Source organism: Artibeus jamaicensis, unplaced genomic scaffold, assembly GCF_021234435.1.
Source record: "Artibeus jamaicensis isolate MK-2021 breed Jamaican fruit bat unplaced genomic scaffold, CSHL_Jam_final contig_467, whole genome shotgun sequence".
In the NCBI taxonomy this organism is placed as follows: Eukaryota; Metazoa; Chordata; class Mammalia; order Chiroptera; family Phyllostomidae; genus Artibeus; species Artibeus jamaicensis.
Window position 1 is genome coordinate 4,335,135 of NW_026521845.1, and position 17,992 is coordinate 4,353,126.

The following is a 17,992-nucleotide window of genomic DNA, read 5'->3' on the forward strand; positions in this document are numbered from 1 at the left end:
CAGTTTCATGAAACACCAAGGAACATGGAATAAGGGTGTGCGCTCTCCCCTCCGACTTATGGAGACACTGCATTTCCTACCATTTCCTATTTTTTATTGTATCAGAGACAAAAAGTTGATTTTCTAAGTAAACTTCACTGTGGTTTTGTGGTTCTGATTATTTAAGTTAATTGATAGCTATTTAAGTGATGTGCCAAGATGAATATATCAAGGAAAAGGAAAATTCTTTCTTGGGACTTAATACTAGATGGAATCAATGGGTAATTGAAAATGAGTAAATGCCTTATGGTATTTTGAAGCAAATTTTACTCTTCCCTCGGATTATGTCTCTGCTCTATTGAGATAGTAAGAGTTTCCCAGAGGCAAGTTTATTAAAGCTTAGAATACAAATATTTCTATTCTGTACATTTAGAAGCTCTTCTCACCTGCTGATGGAAAGAACAGAATAGGTTCATGAATGAAACTGTTTTTCATTGAAGAAAGTGCGCAGATGGCAAATAAGTTAAATAAAAAACTGAAAACTGTTTTGACACCATTAATCGAACATTCATGGAGCTCATCACATGGCATCTGTGTCACAGAGTTGTATGACCTCCAAGATAAATCATTTCACAACTAAGTGTCACAGAAGTGCGATAACCCTAGAATAACTTTCTTTATAGCTGCTTCAATGAGATGTAACTCACATATTCTACAATTCGCCCATATGAAGTGTAAAATTCAATGTTTTTTTTTTTTTTTTAGTATAGCCCTAGAACTGTGTAGCCATCACCGCTGTCTCACTTGAAACACTCTGCTTTGGGGCATCTCTACCTTTCCCCTAACTCTGTTAAGCCCAGGAAACCACTAGTTTCCTCTGTCTCTGTAGATTTTTCCTATTTGGGGCATTGCCTATTGCATATAAATGGGATCATGGGATGTGCGTGGGGGGTGTTGATCTGTTTCTTTCACTTGGTGTACTGTTTCCGAGGCGTGTCCATTTGGTAATATGCATGGGCCCTTTGTTTCTTTTTATGACTAAAGAATATTCCATTATGTGATTATATGGCATTTTATTTTTCTATTTGTCAGGTGGTGGGTACCTGGGTTGTTGCCAGGATTGTGAGTAAGGCTGCTGTCGACACTTGGCAGGCGTGTGATGACTTTTATGTGGACATGTGCTTGCATTTCTTTTGGGTACAAATTAGGGGTGGGATGGCTGGGACACGCAGTAACACGGTTTAGTCTTTTTTTTAGGAACTGTCATAATTTTTCCCAAAGAGACTGTGACGTCACGTGTCCTGACCAGCAATGGGTTAAGGTTCCAATTTCTTCATATCCTCAGTAGCGCTTGTTATTGTCCAGCTTTTTGACATCACCATCGAATGAATGAAAAGTGGTGTCTGCCTGTGGTATTGGTTTGCATTGCACTGACAGCTAATGACTCGATGCATCTCTTCATGTGTTTCGTGGCGATTTAAGTATCTTCTTTGCAGAAAAGCCTGTGCAGATCATTTGCCCATTTTTAAATCAGGTCATTTGTCTTTGATTATTGAGTGTCAGAGTTTTTACATATTTTAGATGTAAGTACCATATCAAATATATGTCATCACTTGAATATCATCAACCCAACAGAAAAGCACTTAATTTAATATGTTTAGTGTATTTATTAAGAATATCATTTGGCTAAAGTAACATATCATTTCCCATATTAATGCTTTAGTTGAAGATAGAGTCAAGATTCACTTATTGAGAAAATATGCTTGAAATTTCGTCCTTGAACCTCAGCTGGTGTTAGAAGGCTCAAATATATTGATTTAGTAATAAGAGAACAATCTAGTTGAGACAAAGGAGAGAGACAAAGCAATCGAGAAATGGAGGCCAAAGGTCAGCCCTCTTGGTGACAGCTGTACTTCTGACCACAGTGATGACGGAGTTCCTAATTCAGAGCCAGTGTTGCACCAGCCCACTCAGCCACTGTCCACCCTTCCTGAGTTCCCTTCCTCGAGTGGAAGTGGGGACACAGAGGGGCACCACAAGTTAATGATGAATGGCTTATCTTTGGATTTTTATGTCAGAGGAATATTGATGTTTTTTTAAAAAGAAATACAATTTCTGAGTCCCTACTGATACAGTCAATACAGCTCCCCAGGTTGGTTAACACTCTTAGGATCTTACAGTTCCTGTCCTATTGTTTATTAATATTTCGGTCCTAGTTGTAGTTGGTCTGTAAGTCATAAAGTTAACTTCGAGATAGGTTCAAGTAACTGTGCTCCTTCGATTCACTGAGTTTATCCTGCCCTTGAGCACTTCCCAGCTTTTCCCTTCATTGGCTTTATTACGCGTTGCGGGTTCAGCGCTCTGGCCATGGTATTTCTGATTGCTAATTAAAGCAGCATTTTGATTTATTGGACAATCTTGCTAGAAAGACGAACGTAAATTTACTGCTTGGATGATCATTGCTGCAGGACAGTAACCATGGACCAGGATAATTTGGGCAAAGAAATGCCTAATTATCAGTCTAGTTAATTAATAGACACAGTGATTCAGCTGGATGACATTTCATCCTTAGCAAATTTTAGTTTCTTTTTATTTTCCTTTCAATTTACTTTCATAAGAATATTTTTTCATTAGTCCATCCAAAAAGTAATGCCATATTTTTCGGACTATAACACACACTCCCTCCCCCCAAAATTTGGGAGGAAAATGCAGCGGTGACCCTGCTCCTGCCCTCCTGTGACCCCATTCCACCACAGCCCCCCCTGCCCCACAGAGAGCCAGGTAAGCTACATTCAGACGATAAGACATACACCCCTTTTCCTTTCAAATTTCAGGGGGAAAGTGCATCTTATAGTCTGAAAATGCAGTATTTTTGGTCCCAGTGGTCATGGATAGGAAAGAAAGAGAGAACCGAGGAGAAAAATACCACAAAGTTAGAATTTACAAGTTAGAACTTGGCCACAGATAAGATCTGGATGCAGGCAAGAGAAAAAAGAAACAAATGTTCTCAGACACTAGTGTGGACGCTGGGGAACGATAAAGCTTGCAGTTTGGCAGAAAGGGGACTCTGAAGGAGGAAATGTTTGCTTCTAATGAAGGCGTAAGTGGCTGGGATTGCTGGTATCCTCAGCTTCTGGGAACAAAGGAGGGCATTCAGGTAGAAATACTGAGGGTTTGGGAAGAAGGACAATTTAACACTTTCCTCTGGAAATCATTACTTTCAGGAAAGGGTGGAAGAAAAGAAAAACAAGTGCGGTGTAGCACTGTGGATTATAAAGGAGTGAGGGTGTGGAAGAAGACCTGGGTAGTTAACAAGGCAGAGAGTTGGAGATGCATGCAACCCAAGTAGGTCACTGGTTCCCAGGCAGTTCTGAGAAGACAGCTTCAGACAATGGAGACGTCCTCATTGTGAGAAAGGATTCAGGAAAGAAGAAATGTCAAGAATGTGTCCTCAGTTCTTTCCACGAAGATAAGAAACACAGTGAATGCTCTATTGCACAGAAAAGTTGAGACAAGCTTTTCCTGTGACTTTTTTCATGGGAGCCTGTATGTATTTCTCTATTTTTTTTTTGTTTGCTTTTAAAGTTTGATTTGTGGGCAAGCAGCAGTGAGCAGAGGAAAGAAGAGTACAGTGAGACAGCAGGGGATGAGATTGGGGACTGATCGTCACCACCTGGTGTGTTCTATAGGCAGGAAGGGGTAACTAAAGGGTCATTAACAGCAATGTCGTTCGGTCATAATGAGTAATATCACACTAATTAAAAAAACGTGTTCTGCCTCCCATAATATAGTGTTACAGAACAGGGCCTCTGGACCCCATTCCAAATCCCTATCTGGGGCCCTTCTCTGGGCTGCACCCTGTTTCAATTGTATGATTAAAGGGAGGGGTGGTATTTATTGGACAGATCAAAGACTGGGGATCAATATTCAGAACAGGTTGTCTGATTCCACAATGTTATCAGAACACTTGGTTCTTTCCATTTTTTCCTTCCAGCATCTTTAGCCTGGAGACAACAATCCTTAAGATTCTCTTTGAAATCACATGTGTCCTTCACTCCAGGCTATTCTCTTACGAGGTAGGAAGGAGCAGAAACAGAAAGGGGTGAACTGAGAGTACTGAAGACTTCCCAAATGAGAGAATATGGGCTTGATTCTAGTTCTGTCTGTTAGCAATGGAAATCAATTTAAATTAAAAAATATATGAAAACACATGCACACTTATGTGCATACGCATATATGCACATGATTACTTAAAATGATAGGTTTATTCTTTATAAATAATCAGGTTGTATAGCATAGGTAAGAAAAGGCAAATGAAAGGATCTTATGTGGGGGTATACCGAGTCATGCAAATAACTGCGATTGCTGAAGTTTTATGTGTGAAAAACCATGAAGGTCATTGTTATTTGTTAAAGAGAGAGCTGAAATCCAGTGGTGTGCGAACTTGACAGGATTAAAATAACCAAGTATTACTAAGTACCAGTAGTATGATTGTTAGTTATCATTTTTGGATAATCCTTTATATGATGTCTGTCAGAGAACCCAACTGAACATATTATTATAAAATATGTGATTTAGAAGCTTCTCTCATCAAAGAAGCAACTAAAACTAGACCCTTTGGGAACTGCCCAGCCTACTCACAACTAAAATTCTCTGTTCGGTAGCATTCACGCTGCAGAGGGAACTCATAAGTTTGGGGAGGAAATGGGGCAGAGAAAAGTCACCGCAGTGGAGGTGGAAGAGGATATAAGGGAGATAAATGGTAATGGGAAAAACACAATAAAAAGTCTTTAAATTAAAAAAGAAAAGAAATGCTTGATTCCCTAACTAGGAGAGTCATCCACCAGTGAGCCAATTGCATACTCCATTTAATTCTCCATCATTTCGTATGGAAAATCTGCAATAGTCATCTTCTCACCCATTTCTTTATTGGTTTACTTACCAATTATTCACTGAGCACTGACTATGTGAGAAAACCACTTTCAGTGTTGTGGTTTCCACAAGGAAATCCACAGGAAAAAAAACAGAACTGGGGAGACAGATAATAAACACATAAAAAATATGTAAGGTATGTACCATCTCTGAGGCTATCATTCAACAGAGAAAATGTAAGCTGGAGAAGACAGTAGGAAGTTCAAGATGAAATACTGAGTCCCACTTAAAGTTGGCATCAAGGAGTTAGTGTGTCACCAGTGACTTGGTCAAGTTAAGGTGGGAGCTACACAGATACCTGAGATGTGAGTTTTCTGGGTGGAAGGAAAACAGACGCTCAGATGCACCCACACCTGGTAGCATGAGAGGCAGGTCAGGGTAGCCAGAGCAGGGGAACAGGGAAGAAAAATTCTCAATTCTGAGAGGCAGCCTGGGGTCGGATCGTGTAGGTCCTTTAGGTAATTAGAAGGTTGCCGGCTGTCCCTCGAAGATGGGACATCTTTGGGAGATTCTGCATGGTGGAGGGCTACGATATGAGTGAGAGAAAGAAACATATTGGCTTCATGGTGGGCAAAAGCGATTCAAAGATTATGTGCATAATCTCAACCACGGCACTTAAATCTTGGCTTGGACAAGAGTCCAGCGTGGAAGAAATGAGAGGTGCTCAGATTCTAAATCCACTTGGAGGTATTGGTGTCAAGGCCTGTTGACTGATGGGAGAGGAAAGAACAGAAAGAGAGGAGTCTATGGCGGATTTTTGGATAGAGCAATCAGAAGAATATACTTGTTACTCACCACAATGAAAAGGCCACAGGGTTTTTATTTGGGACACCGTATGCTTAAGATGCTTATTGGGACTAGCCCAGTTTTGTCCAGAATGGGGTCCGGAGGTGAGGGAGAATTCTCCAGTGAAGGTGTACACTTGGTGTTGACAGCGTGTGACATATTTGAAGACATGGAACTGGATAAAGACACTTTGCAGGATCGTTTTGAGGACTATGTACACCATACTGGACCACAGCAGGTAGTCTTAGTTTGCCATAGGCTATTAACTGGTATTCAGGGGGTCAGGCTCTGTGTACACCTTAATTGTTTCTTAATTTGGTGTCAGACAGTTTGAGGTGGCAGGAGAGATGCTTCAAAGACAGAAGAGGACAAGGAGAACCACATGTTGTATTTGTGATGAAGTAGAAGAGACTCAGCCCTGCCCATGGGTATTTTCCATCTGAATCGGAACAGTTCAGAGGTCAGGCCAAAATATGGCGACTCTCATGACTAGAAGGGAATAAATGTTTGTCACTTTATTTGGATATTTTCTAGAACAATGATATGGATGAACAGATACATATCAGAATGCTTTCAAGGCAGTAAAGAGTGAAGGCATATGCCTTCACCAGAGGCAATCTTTAGAATCACTGTCTTAAGTGTTACACAAATTAGTGTTAAATATATCTCAAAAATATGACTGAAGTATGTACAATATCAGGCATTTTACTCCAGGCAATGTATCCTGTTATTCCACCATAGAAGATTTTTTATAGAAGGAAGTCAAATAGAGTTATAGGAAGTATAAAAGTCAGTCCCCTTGAAAGATACAAGTTTTTAGAGACCATTCAAAAACTTGTATGGAAGAATTGCATTATAAAAAGAATTAAGTAAGAGAAAATGATTAAAGTTAATAACAATTATTGTAAAATGTAGCAGAAGATGAACATACAGAAAGTGGGTACCAAAGGAAATAATGCTTAAGTTATATAAATGTAAGCAAATAACAGTTTCTAGAAGATTCAGGTAATGATAGCACCTTATTACAATATGTTGAAATAACTTTACCAAAAAAGGGGAAGCTTCAGATAGAAATCAGTTGGCAAATGATATAAATATCTATATTAGTTATTTAGAATGGTTGAAAAGATAAAGAATCCCAATGCCCCATTCCATGAGAACATGTTAGAAGTCAGGGGAAAGCTAAGTTGCTTTTATATTTTAGTATAATCACTTTTTAAGGGGTGCAATTTTGCAAATGTGTACCTTGGGGATGGTTATTTCATAAGAATTCCTTTATTAACTTACTGGACAAACATGTTATTTTCATCAATGGGATCTGGAAACTGTAGATCTGGGTATTGCGGTAATATTCTTTGTAAAATGAAAATTAACTTATCAACACTCATATTATTGTCTTTTGCCATGTATAATGTGTACTTTTTTGCTCAACTCTTTGAGGGAAGAATAAGGATGAGAACTATACATGCATAGTGCTAATTCTGTATCTACAGAAATGCTTTAATTCTTTTATTTATCCTTATGCATGAAAGTGTAAATCTAGAAGGCAATAATGATATATGTATTCAAAATAATACCCTGGACTATGATCACTGAATTCTAAATACAAACAAATTAAAAAGTGAACTAAAAATTTCAAATGAAAGATTTTTTTTTCCTGAAAATTTGGGCCAAAAACATGGGTGCGCATTGTACATGGTAGAGTACAGGAAGTTTCATCCATTATTGTCAAAGTGATTGGTGTCTTTAAAAATACAAGAATATCTTCATTCTTGGTGTTTCCTTAGCTGGCAAAATTTATCATCCTTTCATTAAATGGCAGGTGTTTATAAAATTACAGAGAGATGGTATTGTCCTAACTATCCATCATGAATGTGGAACTTGTGTAGATTTAAACTTAAGTGACATTTGGGCTTTCTCAAATATCTCTTTCTCCAGAGATTACCTAACATTTTTGTAAAATCTACAACCACAGTAGGAACATATTAAACCAAAAGACAATGTCATTATTTGTGTGAGTGGCATGTAAATAGTGGTTCTGGTATTTCATACAGTTGTCCAATTTGTGTTCCCAGGCTGGATTCATGGTACTTTTGGATGGATAGTGATACATTTTTCTGAAAAATACAAATTGCATACTCAAGGAAGATTGGGGAACACTAGTGAAACATTACGTTTTTAATGGCCTTTTATTTTTCTTCTTTAGTTGAACTACTTCCACACTTAGAGGAAGTCACAGAAGTAGAAAATAGTCCCAGGAGCTCATCTGCACACACCCTTCCCATGTAAATGCCCCTAGACAGTCACATCTTACATAATCACAGTATGGTTATCAGAATTAGGAATCTCTGTTGATTCAGTGATTGGCCATATTAGACTTTTAGGAATTTTCCCCTTAAGTGACCTTTTCTATTCCAGGATTCTCCCACGGTCTTCCCTCTGTGAGCCCACCTTCTTGAGTCCCCTTTGTGTGTTGAGCAACCTGAACAGGATTCTCTCATATTTTGCAGATCTGGGCACTCTCTGCTTGGGACGCTTCTAATAGCTCATCATTCCTTATCAAATTAAATTCAAATAGGACTGTTTTATTTAAGGGCTTCCCTGCTTTAGTCTTAATTTACTTTTATGTCCTTATCGCCCATGATGCTCTTGTGTATATATAACATGTTCTTCAAATAACAAGATCCTAAATATACTTTGTGGTTTCCGCCTCCTACATCTTATTTTAATGTTGTTCTCTCTGCCTTGAATTCATTTCTTCTGCCTTCTCAGAGGATTTTCCTAAATCAGATATTTAGTAAAATATTCACTGTGGTCCCCTCATGAATATTTTAAGCTCTCCAGTTTAATGTGAGTTTTCCTTTCTATGAATTCACATAGAATTTTGCTTTACGTTGCCAGAGCCTGTTCTTTTATGTATTTATTTTATTCAACCTCGTCGGCTGTAATTACATTCAAGGTAGAGAACACATCTTAATCATTCTCACACCTTCTAGGATGTTTTTCACAGCCTGGATGCTCACTAAACATGGCGTAGGGAAAGGACATAAAAGATGCGTGAAGTGATTCTTTGGGGCTCCTGGTTCAAAGCAGTTTGTGATTGACAGGCCCTCATCTGCTCTCCCTCCTCAGAGTCTCCCGAAATGATAACTGAAGAAATAAAACTTCATATGCTTCCAACAATGAAAAAGAAGTGGGAGGGGTGAGAGGTTATAAGCAATTTGGAAGATGGAAAGTGGATAAAGGAATGTTTTCTGATGAAGCCCCAGCCCCCGGATATGCTTAGATGAAGTAGAATCTCTGGGTCATAAGGTAGTTCAATATGGAATTTTTCGAGGTATCTCTATACTGCTTTCCACAGTGGGTGCACTAACCTGCATTCCCACCAACACGAGGGTTCCCCTTGCTTCACATCCTTGCCAGCACTTATTTGTTGATTTATTGATGACAGCCTTTCTGACAGGTGTGAGGTGGTATTAGGTAGCATGACCCCTCCACCAAGATGGCTGCAGAGTAGGCGGAAGCTACACTAACCTCCTCCCTGGACCAAACTGGAATGCCAACTCCAGAAAATCTTAAAACTTGCAGAAAGGGAGGAGAATCTTAGCATTAACTTCTGAGAAAAGGATTCATTTAACTAGCTTAATTGTAAAGAGGTTCACCAAGGCATATGGATAACTCACAGATTAAGAGAGCCTCCTCTGTCTAGGTTAATGTCCCATGGACATTTCCACCACCATACCACCCAACTAACCTTATCATGGACCTTGACCTCTAAATACCGGAGAACCACCGTATCTCCTCAGCCAGCCACTGCAACAAAAATGATTATCCTTTGCCTGCCTGTTTCTCCTCTAGTGCGCTTCTAAAACCAACTGCATTTCTGTGGTTGATGGGACCCAGGTCTCATGCCTGCACCAAAGCTGAAAGCAAAGACCCCTACAAGTTGTGGTAAAGATATGAAAAGCCCAGACTTGCTGGGTCTCAAAAGAGACTGGACTAGATTAGAAGCAACATAGGCAGTGAGGTGTGGCAAAGGAGGTATCTGTTTTCTGTTCCAACTAGGGGAAAAAAAAGGCAATTGTAAACTTTAAGAAAATAAAAAAGAAACTCTAATGCAGCAAATGAAAGCATGACATAATATTGAGCTAAGTCTGTCAGGCAGTAAAGAGCAAACTTTAAAATTTTCTCTACAATTTGTTCAGTGCTCAGGAACCTACAGGAAGGTTATATGGTTCTAGTACCCCACATAACTCTTAAGTCAGCTGTGTTGCAGTAATCATAGTAACATGATCATCACGCCCGGGTTTTCTACTTTTTTCTCGGCTTTCCCGAGATGTGATGTGACTTTCATGTGTAAACCTGTCCTCTACTTTTAATCTGAAGTCACGGACTTCCTTATAGCCAGTGAACAAAATACAAATATTTACCGTTTCGACAATGTAAAAATAACCTTACAGCCAACAGCACTTTGGAGTAAAAGCAGGGAGAAGCGGTGGGAAGGAGGAGCGCAGCCAATCTCCTCGTCTTACACAGGAAAAATCAGGCTTTTATGTCTGTAGTGAGTGGAACAGAGTGTTAAGTGATATTTGGAGTTAAAGAGTAACCAGCCAGTCAGCAGATAAGAACTTGCAACCCAGGAGTGCTGTTAGCAGATAGGTTTTATTTGGCCACCAGCCTGGAGTTGGCGTGCTTCCTTCTTTTGAAGTGTTTTCTTTGAATCTGCCTTCCAGTGAACTCCCCACCAGCCCGCACACGTCCCTGTCTTATCTGGCCTGGCTCTGACCTACTGACTTTGCCAAACCTGCCCTGGGGACCCTGGAGTTGGGCTTCCAACGAGGAATTCCAAAGAAACATTTATAACAGCAATATGATTGTATGCACAGCTCTGTGTCAGGAATCTCTCATAACTCAGAGAAGGCGGTTAACAGATAATGCCTACAATAATAGAGTAATAAAGCTAGATAACATATTATTAATGCCTCAGAACTCTTTGAATTCAGCTCAGGATTTGGAAGCATTTGGGCAGGTGTCAAAATTTAAGCGATGAAGGAAGTAACGTGCTAGAAACAGCAGTAAGTGGGATGCAAATATTGTTGAAATTTGACTATTCAATCGTTCCTTCATTTCCTAAGTAAGGATCTCATGTATTCACACCAGGGGGGACACTGTGCCGATAGTGTAGGAGGTGCAATGTGAACACATGATCTCAAAAGATCATGGACACAAGGTAAACACGGCTCATGTGCACTTGGAACATATTGGGAATTTGCCGCCCTACATTCAATGTATTAGGAAAGCATCATTCAGTGATGGTCAGACCAGTTTGCTGGTCATGATAATCAATCGAAGGAAAAAATGAAGGGACAGGAACGAGACTGACTAGTCACACATAATTTCCAAAGGGCAAAAAAAAAAAAAATCTTCAACTAATAAAATGCAAATAACAGTGAGAAGAGCTTTGGAAACTTCTGTATTTCTAACTGCTAAGCTTTTCGAGATGTGACTTTCCCAGAGACTTCACTACGATGTTTGAAAGTAAAGACAGCACAACGCCGTTGAGCAGAAAGACGCTAAGTGCCTGTCGTTCAGAGAGTGAGGGGACAGGGTACTTTACCTTTAAACTTTTTACTAATGCTGAAAGCAGAATACTGGAAAGCACTGGAATGTGACTTGTTTAACGATAACGTTCAAGAGTAGAGAAGGCAGTTTCACTATGACCAATGAATTTACTTTTTCACCCGACCGTTCAAAAAAATAGATGAAAAGATCTGTCTAGAATTTTATGTGTTATTGTTTTTTTTACGTGTAAAAAGTAGGCAGCCTCTTCAACTAAGTGAGCCCTTCAGAAAGCCTCACTGGCATTTCCGAAGGACAAACGGACTTTCAGGGTAGTGAGTAGGGGCCTCTTTCACGTACACACGGCCTCTCCGGGTTACCTCTTGAGCTCCATTCCAGTTCTTGCTGAGCGTGTGTCCCTTTCAAAAGTGTGATCCTTGTTTGTGTTCACTACTAACAATGCTTGAAACCTAGGGAATTGTCTATTTTCACTTCCACCGCATTTTGCTTATCCTGAGGATGGCGAACAGCTTTCTGGCTCCATCTAGCGGTAGAAAATTGATCCTCATCCTTTATATTTTAATCTTAGGACTCAGGTTTCTAGTTTGCTGTCCTCAGACAAAAAAAAGTTGGGGAGTCCCTGCTCTGGAAGAGTAGCAGTATATATGTGCCTGAGCCATGCTGTCTGGTGTTTTATTACTTCTAGAGTTCATGAATGCTGTTCTTTCTAGATGATTATGCATGTGTGTCAATTCTGTCTGCAGATGGACAAGAATACATGCTCCTCCAAAAATGTGGATTAGCTATTTGCTTTGCAGTTTTACTTGTTTTAGAAGCTTCAGTAACATTCATATGCTTTCTCCACCCCTTAAATTTCAACTCTGTTTTCAAGGACACAGGCTGCCATTTGCAAAATCCTTTCTTTGACCAGTGGGAACTGTAACTTCCTGACGTTGAGAGTAAAGGCAAGATTGCATCAGCAGTGAACTAGTATACTTTTACTTTTTAAAGATTTTATTTATTCATTTTTACAGAGAAGGGAAGGGAGGTAGAAAGAGAGGGAGAGAAACATCAATGTGTTGTTGCCTCTTGTGTGTCCCCCACTGGGGAACTGGCCCACAACCTAGGCAGGTGTCCTCACTGGGAATCAAACTGGCAACCCTTGGGTTCACAGCCCACACTCATTCCACTGAGCTACACCAGCCAGGGCATATTTTACTTTTTAAATAGAGTAAAAGTTTGAGACCATTGGGAGCTAAGGCAGCTCATGCCTGTTCACAGAGAAGTACCCTGAGAGAGCAGGGTACTCTCAGGTTCCTGGAACCAAGCCGACATTCGACTGGTGTCTGTTAGAGCAAGAAATGAAATAACTCAAGTCCATTTTCATTGCATCTAGCCCTGAAGGGCCACTTCTTTTAGCCTTCTTAACTCTGCTTTTAACTAGTAAAATTAGATAATCAATATGTTTTTAAATTTCCTTGAAAATGGGGTATCGGTAAGGAAATTTAATCTAACTCTTCAAGTACGAATCTGAATGACATCCTTTTTCTGAGGCAAATATTTCTATCTAGTTACCTGTGGAGTCTTTTATTGCATAGAGAGGGATGGATTTTCCATCGAAGGTTCTTGTCACGGGTTCTCTTTAGTCCCACTGATGTGGAAATGATTTAGTTTGATGATAACAAGAGGTGTGTAAAGCCAACTTATTTGACAGTCTGTGTCAATTTTGGTTCATCTGAAATGATTGTCTACTGTCTGCTTGACTACATTATTCGGGACCAAAGAGAACAGAAAGGACTAGCCCAGCTACATCTGATCATTAACATGCAGAGGTGTTTAAATCGACAACTAGAATGTGTTATAAGACAGACGGGCTTCTCCTAACCATTGCTTTCATGGCCTTGACCATGGTACTTCCGAATGCCATGGTTTTATGCTTTTTTAAAAATGCCAACCACACACTGGACACACCCCTGACACAGGAAAGAGTGTGTAATGTTATAAGACTTCAACTTGTTGCATCTGCGACAGAAAATTCCAGTTAAATCTTCTTTTCCTTCCTCTGGGAGAGAAGCAAACCCACATGGATTCTTTTACTGCATTCAGGGGCCTGTATTAAAGTGTGTTTCTGCAAAGAGCAGACCCAAGAACATAGCCATTGGTGAAAGGTCCCGTCCCACTTGGCTGACTCTGAGGAACAGGAAACTGGTATGTGAGTTAATTTGCTCTCTGGCCATAAACACTCATTTGCCTGGAAGGGGTAGTAATGGATTCATGAGACATGTGCAACTTCCCTTGGAAAGAAAAAGGAAATGTGGTTTTCAAAACTGACTTATGCCCCATTCAAAATCTGATGAGAACAAACGATATTTCTGACTGGGGAACCATAAACAGAGTAGAACAAACATACTTTTGTTTTTATGTCATCCAATACTTACGTATATTGAGGAGGGACTTTTCATGTTGCCCCAGGATGAATGACTTGAAGCCAAACTGAGGAGAAAGAAGAGCTGTGCGCCCCCTTTTCCTGCTCTCCCCTCCTTTCTATAGGAAGAGAAGATGGGGCTGAGGGAGCCCCATGGAGAGTCTGCCCCAGACTCTCACGTCTGCGGGACGTGGGACGGGGCAGCCCATGTCCCTGGTGGACATCGGCTTGTGTCCTAGTTTTCAGTGACTTCACAAACACGAGGAAGGAAGAATCAGGGAGAGGCGGCAGCACCAGAGAGTAGTCTTCACCCCCACGCACGGATTTCCTGCCCCACAGCTGGGGCAGGAAGAAATTCGCGCTATTTTTTTGGAACCCCAAGAAAGGAAACCCAAGAAGCCAGAGGCTTCTCCGGAAACAAGGCAGGGAGGGTGAAAGAGGTTTTGTGGTACAATACAGAGAGAGCCGTCCCTCTCTCCCCACAAGGAGTTTTTTCCCATGTTTCTACCAGGTAGCTCCCTGGAGGACGTGCAGGACCAGGTAGAATTATTTCAGAGAACAGGGGAGTGTAAGGCTGGGCTGGGAAGAGGGGAGTTTCAGACCAGATGGCTGAACGTGGTTCAAAAGAAATGCGATCTGCCCAGGACGCCGGTTAGGCGGGAGATTTGGCAGAGCGTGGCAAACAGCGACAAGGTCATGGGGAGAGAGACAGTGGAGTGTGTGATTTTTTTTTTTCCTTTAGTAGATAGTGTTCTTCCTTTCTCCTAAACAAATTCTCACTTTTTCTTGCACTTTCTCTTTTCTTATTTCAAATGTTGTCCTCACTAAGACATTTGTTGAGGGTTTAAAACACAGAGAACAGTGGGCATAAGCTTCCTTTCCCTGGAGACTGCCTGTCAAAGTCTCTCCAAGGCTCTCGTGACTAAGGAATCGGGCCCATGAATTCCAGGGCGTGACCCTCCATTCAGGGGAAAATACAAATTTCAATGAGATTTTTCCACGTATCAAGTATATGGTGTTATTCTGCACTTCCTTTATTTCCCCATGGAATATTTTATTTCCATAGTCCTGTTTTTATTTTGTTTCATTTCCTACTAATATCTTCACAAACAGATGGGGCTGGCGATTGCTTTGAAAATAAAGGGGGACGGGAACCCACCCAGGGACGATTCACTGCCATCCCATCATCATCCGGGCCAGCAGAGCACGTCACGAGGGCGTGACACGGGGGGCGGACCAGACTTCGTTCTGGGTTGGCTTGTGCTTTGAGTCAACAGGAAGGAAGTCCATGAGCTGATTATTTCCCCTACATGTTTGTTTCACTGGTGCAAACAAATCTTCAAATTTCATTGAGTGGCTTTTCATACCTTTTACTAAGGTCTCCATCCTGTGCTTTTTGTTCCTGATATCTTTTGTGTTTTTATGGCTGCTGAGGTTAAATTCCTTTCACATTCATTCATGCTTATGAAACTCAGTCATGTTTTCCCCTCTAATTCTAATGGCAAATTCATCCTAGTGAAAGTAATTGACCGAGCCTAAAAAAATGATTCTGGTGAAGGAAAAAGATATTATATAATTAGAAGAGCGGAACATGTAGTAATTGAGCATGAAGAACATTGTTGGGTTGTTCTGTGTTCATTAAACAAAGCATTTATTAAGCTCTCGCTGGTGTCAGAAAAAAATGTCGGGACTCAGGGATGGCAGTCAATGAGACGCGACTCTGTCCCTCACAGAGCGCATTCCCCGAGAAGGATTAATTAGTACCATTCGGTGTTACAGTGTTATGGAATGAAGTCTAACGTCGCAAAGCTGGGGAAGTCGTGAGTAAACCATGGGTCGAAGAATAGATCAGGCCTAGAAGACAGAAGGAACCGTGTTGGGGAAAGGCCTTGGTGTTCAAGTTTCTCATTCGGTGGAATTACACACTGCCCCTGGCTGCCGCCCAGAAGAGATGGAAGGGAGAAGGACCCGATGACATTTGACAGACCGGCATAGCACAGTCCGAAAGCTTTGCAGTGACAGTGGCGTTTTCTTCCAAGTTACCCCTCTGTGTTCCCAAGCCAGTTCCTGGAGTTAGATCTATGATTCTCCCAAATGGCTTTTGTACCCTCGTGAGACAGTGATGTGAGTCCATGCTGCCTTTTGGCTCTCCGAACAAACCCAGATAGATGACGAGCATCTTCTCTTAAATTCCCAGCTCTTTAAATGGTAAGCAGGCTCGTGCCGAGCAGCAACGTGGTGCATGACAAAGAATTTTATTCCTGTTCGCCAAAGGGAACATTGTCCCCACTGGTCACAATCGTTCTTAGGAAGTGGTCACCAGGCACAACCAGATGTGCTTGGTCATCGATGTTTTATTCTCCTCTTTCCAAAAAGACATGACATGGTGACATCATGGGAAGGTATCGGTTTTCAGAGCATTACTGTTGGGCAGGTGGACAGGCGTGTTGAAAGCGGCTGTAAGACAAGGGAGGAGGGACACCCGGCAGCAGAGTCGCAGCGGAAGCTGACATTTACAGAGGGATTACTGTGACTCCACATCTGCTTGGCGGTTTATCTCTGTTACCTCATTTTATCCAACCCAGTGAGGCTGAAAGTGTTTTCCCCAGAAGCAGGAAGGAAACGCTGAGAAGTTAAATAACTCCCAAGGTCACCGTCAGAATTCAGATCAGGCAATCGGACCGCAGAGCTTCTCCAGCATCCCGAAGAGGAAATGAAGAGAAATGAAATACACCCCGAAAATGTACGGTTTTGAAAAACTTCTTGACACTTTGATAATGTCAATAAGTGTCTTATCTCCCTGGTAATCCTCTGAGAAAACTTGGGGTTTAAAATGGTTTTTGAAACCCTGCAGATGGTTGAGGTGACTTGTTATCTGCGTAGACCCACCCGGAATCTACGGAGATTATGAAGTATTTGGGTTTTTATATATTTATCACTTTTCTTTCTGAACGTGCATTTCTCATGCTTACCAGAGTTCATGAGCTTTATTCGGCAAAAGTAATTGGGATTGTACAACATGGAGGAAAAGGGCTATTGGATATTTATAACAAACTTTTCCTAGGTTGAATATTTTATGGGCAGACAGCTCCAGAATAAGAGAAATTGTACTCTTATTTAAATTTATTTTCTTAATACCTTTGGGATCCCTTTTGGAGACCCTTACTTGTACCACAAAGAAATATTTCTCTTCACAGCCATAAAATTGGAAGAAAGTCACTAACATGATGTGTGTGTGTGTGTGTGTGTGTGTGTGTGTGTTCCTGTTCTGCAGGGAAGGCCAGCAGTCCCCGGAGCAGTGGCAGAAGACATACGGCAGGTGCTCTGGCAACGAAGTGTACCACATCACCTTGGAAGACAGTGCGTTTTTCGCGGAATACGAAGGAAAGAGTTTTACATATGCCTCTTTCCACGCACACAAAAAGTACGTGTCTGCTTCCAGAGTGGTATTAAAATACGACTCCACCAGATGTTTCAAATGTGGTTTCCCCAAATCCAAGTTGTGTTGATCTGTGCTCATGAGTGGCAAATATTCTGAGGTTTCACATCATTATTGAGACATTTGAACTTGGGCCTTCTGGGTGGTCCCCACAAGTTCAGACGACCAGGGGTAGAGTAGAACTCAGTAGAAATATTTACCTTAGTAACTTTTAAATTATTTTAAAAAGATTTTAATCCATTATGAATTCACAATATATAAAAGTGAATCTTTTTATAGATCTGAATTTTAAACTGTTGATTAAAAATTTGACCAAGTAATAATAAAAGTTATAAAAACTAGACATTTTTAAAAACTTGCTTTGGCAATAGATATAGGTTAAAAAAATGTAGTTCCTTCTAATTCAAATATAGAACATTATTTTATTTTCCTTTTATAAAGTATTTACTTTAGAAACAAAAAAAATATTTATCAAAATATTATCAGTATTATAAGTATATTAATATAACATTTTTAGGGTTTGTAATATATCTGGTATATTTCACTAATCCAATAACCAATGTCCTCCATGCTAAGTCTCAATATGATTTTATTTGTATATATACTTTTGATGTTTAAAAAACATTTTAAAACTTGACTTATTTATAATACCATAAGACATGTTGAAGTATAAATATTCAGGGCATTTTGTTTTTAGAGCATACCCTGGAAAAGTAGAAATTTTTAGATAATGTTTGCTATGGTCAGTGGGTGCTATTTCTCCTAATTAACCCACACACTTATTCAAGACTATATGAACTGTTTTTTTCTAACATTTTGAGTAAACCAAATATGGTAGAAACAGAACAAAAATAAATGTAAGGACCCTGATT

The 17,992-nt window shown here is 40.4% G+C and overlaps 1 protein-coding gene across 8 annotated transcripts in view; it reads left to right on the top strand.

Moving 5' to 3' along the window:
* The window catches only part of KCNT2 (potassium sodium-activated channel subfamily T member 2), a 197,967-nt gene that overhangs the window by 126,440 nt on the left and 53,535 nt on the right, over positions 1-17,992 (top strand). For all 8 annotated transcript variants that reach the window (XM_053667314.1, XM_053667318.1, XM_053667319.1 and 5 more), the window contains one exon: positions 16,956-17,105. In XM_053667314.1, coding sequence (XP_053523289.1) covers positions 16,956-17,105 — 150 coding nt within the window. The remainder of the gene's footprint in view (positions 1-16,955; positions 17,106-17,992) is intronic.